The sequence below is a fragment of the Rhinopithecus bieti genome, unplaced genomic scaffold (genome assembly GCF_001698545.2).
Source record: "Rhinopithecus bieti isolate Rb0 unplaced genomic scaffold, ASM169854v2 scaffold_41913, whole genome shotgun sequence".
Lineage (NCBI taxonomy): Eukaryota > Metazoa > Chordata > Mammalia > Primates > Cercopithecidae > Rhinopithecus > Rhinopithecus bieti.
This window is the reverse complement of record NW_016818964.1, coordinates 4977790-4983789: the sequence shown is the minus strand read 5'-3', so window position 1 is coordinate 4983789 and position 6000 is coordinate 4977790. Positions and strand designations below refer to the sequence as shown.

Here is a 6000-nt window from a genome sequence, read left to right as displayed (position 1 = left end):
TATTTTTAGTAGAGACGGGGGTTCACCGTGTTAGCCAGGATGGTCTCGATCTCCTGACCTCGTGATCCGCCCGTCTCGGCCTCCCAAAGTGCTGGGATTACAGGCTTGAGCCACCGCGCCCGGCCTGTACTTTCTCATATATGACTCCCTTTTCCTTTCATGATGACCTGGTGAGATAGAGAGGTTAATGATTAATAAGACCCAGAGAATTTAGATGATTGCCCTAATGAACAGCAGAAACAGCAGCAAACCCGGATATTTTGGTATCTAGTTCAATGCACTTTTCTGCCCCAAGTATCACCTTTCTAACTTCTCTTATGTCCAAATTGAAGAATGTCCAGTTTGTTTAGCATTTTTTCTTTTTCAGTGTTATTCTTTGTGGTCTCTCTTATGAACAGAATTCTCAGTCCCTTTATGTTCTAGAGCCTCTGTTATGTACTCTAGTAAATGCCTGACTGGCATTGTGTTTGTTTTCTTTTGTTCAGGATTATTTTACACTTTATTTGTGTTACATTTCTGTTTGTGACTCCTTGTTCCTGCTGTATTCTCATGATAAGGTGATTTATGGCACCCCTCCTACTGTTTATTCCCTTTTAAAAAAATTCTTCTTATTTTAAATTATGCCTTTCAGCTTGGAACTTGCTATTTTAGAGTCATACTCACATATAAAAAGCACAATCTGGGTTTAATGAATTTACAGTTCACTAACCAAAATGGTTAGGTATGGGTGTTGGAACTGAACTCTGAATCACCATTTAGTAGCTTTCCGCTGCTGTTTGTTTCCCCTACTGTTGTTAGGTGTCCAAGAAATGAGGCTTCAACCTACAGGGACTTTATGTCAAAGGGATGAAAGTCAGTGCAACCATCAGAGTTGAGGAGATCAAACTTATTTAGTTATCCCCTTTCCCAGCTTTATTGCAGTTTGTTCACCTTCCCTGTTTTCAAATGCATTGCCTCTTCAAGATCCCAATTCACTGTGCTCACTTTGAGGTGATGACACATTTGTTGCTCTTTGCCAGTATCTGTTAGGGTGATAATACTAAAAACTTGAGATATAACTGCTGCTGGGCATAGAAAAGTGAGTAGGTTTCTATTTCTGATGTTTTTGTACAGTGTTTCTGGGATAAAAATAAATGTAAGTAGTTTGCTTCTTAAGAGCATTTTCAGTTATTTTTAATTAGGTTTTTTGTCTGTAGGTAGATTCCAGTGGTCGATCATCCTCACGTGGTCCAGTACTTCCTGAAGCAGATCAACAAATGTTAAGAGATCTGATGAGTGATGCTATGGAGGAGATTGACATGCAACAAGCCACCTTGTCAGTAAAACCGCAGGCAAATGGTAAGACCAGGACTCTTCTCAGGGAGCACTGATGTTAATGTTGGGGCTTACATTATTTGTGTTCTCATAAACTTAATAAGTCACTTATTAAAGATGCATATGAGTTTTTATAGATATCTGTTAATCATTCAGCTTGTGTCTGCTCAGTGTCCAATAAGTAGGTAACTCTGGCCAGGATGGTGTCGGGGATACAGAGGGAGTAGAAGACAGAGCTTATGTTTTCTGGTAGCTTGTAGCCTAGTAAAACAAATGGTCACAAGACTGGTGCCAATACTTAGACCGATTGATAAATGATGTAAGAAAACACTTCAAATGTGGTATATCCTCTGCTGTTCGGAAAGGATTGGGATAATTTTATTAGACTTTAGTAAAGTAAGATGGCTTGGCTTTTTATAAGTGGATGGGATTTAGGTAGGTAAAGAGGGAGGAGAAGGTAATCTTGGCAAGGTCACTAACATCAACAGAACACAGACAAAGGCATGCATGAGCCTCAGTTGTTTAGCCATGATATTCGGGCTGTTACTGAAACAAAAGTTCCCTTCTTGCTGAAAAGAATTAGATAATAAAGTTGGATAAGCAAAGAGGGACCCAGGTGATTCGAGATCCTTGAAAGCCAAATGGAAGCAGGTAAACATTTTAAAGCCTCTATTTCAACAGTATTTTTTTCTAATTGAATGGTCATAGCTATGTGTATATTTTGGGAAATCTTAGTTAAAAAATTATTTCATGGTGTTTTAAAAGTCTAGTGTTAACTGTTGCTTTCTTGCTAATTTAGGATAAATTAGAACTAAGGAAGCGAACTGGGACTTCTAGTGTTCTGTGTACTACAATATTTGTAATAAATATTAGCAGCTAGGCTGGGCACAGTGGCTCATGCCTGTAATCCTAGCACTTTGGGAGGCTGAGGCAGGTGGATCACTTGAACTCAGGAGTTTGAGACTAGCCTGGCCAACATGGTGAAACCCATGTCTCCAATTAAAAAAAGAAAATAGCTCGATGTGGGGTGTGTTGGCAGGCACCTGTAGGCCCAGATACTTCGGAGGCTTAAGTGGGGTGGGAAGATCACCTGAACCCAGGAGACGGAGGTTGCAGTGAGCCAAGATTGTGCCACTGCACTCCAGCCCGGGTAATAGAGCAAGATTCTGTCTCAAAAATAAATAAATAAATAAATAAATTTATATATGTATTTATATTATATTTGTGTGTGTATATATATATGTAGATATATTAGCAGCTACCTTAATTACATGGGAAGGAATATTTAGTGTTTATTTACTGGGTGGCTTCAATATACAAGATTCTGTACTAGGCCCTGGGTACCTGTAAGGATGAGTAATTCTGAGGTACTGCTGTAGAAGAATTTGAAATCTAATCTGTGAATCTCTTGAAGCCAAAATGTATCTTGATTCAGCTTAGTGTTCTCAGCCCCATCACAGTGTTTGGTTTTAATGAATGAATGGGGAAAGAATGAGTATGAGTGACTCTTAATATGTAATATAAACATATTAAAATATATGTTGACATACAGATTTTGGTGCATGTGTAATCTTTTGCGATAGCTGCCTAAGATTAGGTGTCCAGTTTGGGTGTCCCAGGCCCCAGGAAGTGGTCGTCTTTTCTTACTTGAATCGCTGTCTCCTCTGCCACCTAATGCTTGCTCAACAGCTACTCTTCTTTCCCCTCAGCAAGGCTCTGCTAAATGTAACCAGTTTCCCCTCCCATTGTAATATTGTCCAAGAAGTTTCTTCCAGAGCTCCGCCCATAGGACAGAATTGTCAAAGGTGAAATCCTGGCTAAAGCAAAACTCCACTCAACGCTAACTAGCAACTGCTGAAGTACTGAGCTTCCCCAACGCCAACTAACTGAGAGGAAACTGTCTTTATGACATTGCCATTTCAAATTTATCATTAATCTTTTTATTAGGGTTTTTTTTTTTTTGACAAGGTCTTGCTCTGTCACCCAGGCTGGACTACAGTGGTGTGATGTCAGCTTACTGCAACCTCCGCCTCCCGGGTTCAAACGATTCTGCTACTTCAGCCTCCCAGGTCGCTGGGACTGCAGGTGTGCACCACCATGCCCAGCTAAATTTTGTATTTTTAGTAGAAACGGGGTTTCATCATGTTGGCTAGGCTGGTCTCTTAACTCCTGACCTCAGGCGATCCACCCACCTCAGCCTCCTAAAGTGCTGGGATTACAGGCGTGAGCCCCCATGCCTGGCCTTTAAAACCTATTAGGTTAGAAAACCTATTAGTGGTTTTTGATGTATTTCTGACTCTTGCTGAGGTGTTTTGGTTCATGTTACTTAAGCTGTCTTTAAGCCTCAGATTCATAGACTTATTTTAAGAAATAAATGAGATATTGCAGATAAAAGCACACAACATATATCTGACACATGGTTAAAATGCTTGTTGTTGATATTTCAAAGTGTGCCAAAATGTTGTAATCTTTTTATCTAGGTGTTTTGGATGAAAAATCTCAAATTCAGGAGCCATGTTGTTCAGACCTCTTCCTGTTTCCTGATGAGAGTGGGAATGTATCCCAGGAGCCCGGCCCCACCTATGCCTCATTCTCTCACCATTTCATCAGTGATGCAATGACAGGCGTACCCACTGAGAATGATGACTTTTGCATTCTTTTTGCACCAAAAGCAACCATGCAGGTAATAAATTAATAACATTATTGAAGTCTTGAATGGTGTTACAAATTGGATTGACCAAAGGGGTACCTGGAGAAAATTCTGTTGATTTTGTCAATTCTTTATAGTTCAGAATTACTTTGTTTTTTTAATATACTATTGACAGTTTGTAAATGGTTACTGTACTTTACTATTTCTGTGACACATCTAGAGACTCAGAGAAGAATGTTATTTGCAAAATTTCCAACAGAGATTATTGAACTCCAGATTTTTTATGTAGTAAGATGACTCTTCAAGAATCATGAAATTAAATGGCAGAAGGATCTGCTGCACAGAATTGCTAGTCCAAGAATTGGAAAAGATAAGATGTGGTTTGTGTGAAGGCTGATGGTTGGGGTGTGTTTGTGTAGATATAGGGGTGTGTGTGTGTGTATTTGGAAACTTTCCAGGAATTGTCCAGTTGGTGACTGTATTTGTCTACTAAGTTCTGAGAACCTTCTGGTTAAATTTTTAAAAATCCAAACAATCAAACTCAGGATAAACCTGTTATTAAAAACATGGTAATATCATCTATATGTTGAAATTTGTTAACTTTTGGTTTGCAGTATTGACTTTAAACAAAAAAAAAATACCCACACAGTAAATTTTTGTTTTTTTATTATCAAACAAGTAGTGAAAGCAGAATTGTAAACCATAAAAAATCCTTGTGGAGTGGTTTACGTAGAACAAAGAGAGTTTATTTTATGGTTAATGAGGCAGAATATCTTTGTGATGACTAATGTCAGTAACGAGCACGTTATTTTATATATTGGAATTATTAAAAAGAATGTAGAAGCAAGAATGCCCCTTGAGATGCGCAGCATAATCAGTTGTTTCTAATTAGAAAAGAGAGTATGTGTTACCTGTTTGTTTATTTTAGGAGAAGGAAGAGGAACCAGTTATAAAAATCATGGTTGATGATGCAATTGTGATAAGAGACAATTATTTCAGTCTGCCCATTAAGAAGACCGATACGAGCAAAGCCCCCTTACACTTTCCCATTCCTGTGATTCGCTATGTGGTGAAGGAGGTCTCTCTTGTCTGGCATCTTTATGGAGGAAAGGATTTTGGAACAGTCCCTCCCACTTCTCCGGCTAAAAGTTATATGTAAGTTCATTACTATATAAGTTTATTTGGCAGGCCAATATATTCTTTTCATAGAAAAATAAATAGAATTTTCCATTTCCCCTTTAGAGGGAAAAAAATAGAATTTATCGTTTTAAGAATTATTAATAAAGTAGTATTAAAAACTGTAATTTAAATGTCACTCTTACAGTTTTCCAATTGTGAACTTATTTGTATTATTCGTATTTTTACTAAAATGTTGACTTTTGTCATTTTCATTCAGCAGAAATTTTCAGGTATCTACCATGTATTTACTTCACAAAAATAAGTAAGTCCTGTGAGTCATGTGAGTGACAGAGGGCAGTGAAATGCAGGAAGTGTGTCAGGAGGCGAGGCCCGGGCATACCCTGTCCCCAGCATCCAGCAGGGCACTGAGCAGAGAGTCAGTGGTCATTGTGCCGGTCACTGGGAGAGAATCAGGTGGACAGAATCTGTGTAGGGGACAGACTTCCTTTTTGAGGTGGGGCATGGCATGGAGGCTGCATGGAGCAGTAACATTTGACACAATGGTTCAGCAACTTTTTCTACTTAAAAGTGATTTTAAAACACATCGAACTTTACTATAATTATTTTGTGTATTAGTTGGGATTCCAAGGACTTGTGCTCTGACTATAAAGGGTTTCCAAAGTAACAAGAAGCTCATAAGGAGGTCTTATTTCTAAGTGTATCCTGTGATATGGATCCCAGCATCATGATTAGCTTTTCTGGTAGTTTTGAGTATTTAGCAAGCAGATGATTACTCTAATGACAATAATAAAATGTGTGTGTTTTCAATGTCTCCAGAGTAAAGAAGATACGGTTTTGGTTTCTAGTAATTTGTGGCAGTGTTCTGATAGCTCTGTACTCTTACTTTGTCTTTCATC

The 6000-nt window shown here is 38.5% G+C and overlaps 1 protein-coding gene across 1 annotated transcript in view; it reads left to right on the top strand.

Annotated features, from left to right (window-relative positions):
- The window catches only part of ATG2B (autophagy related 2B), an 83015-nt gene that overhangs the window by 54034 nt on the left and 22981 nt on the right, over positions 1-6000 (top strand). Inside the window, 3 exon segments of the mRNA XM_017857928.1 lie at positions 1197-1338; positions 3795-3997; positions 4893-5119. Of these exon segments, the coding sequence (XP_017713417.1) occupies positions 1197-1338; positions 3795-3997; positions 4893-5119 (572 nt within the window).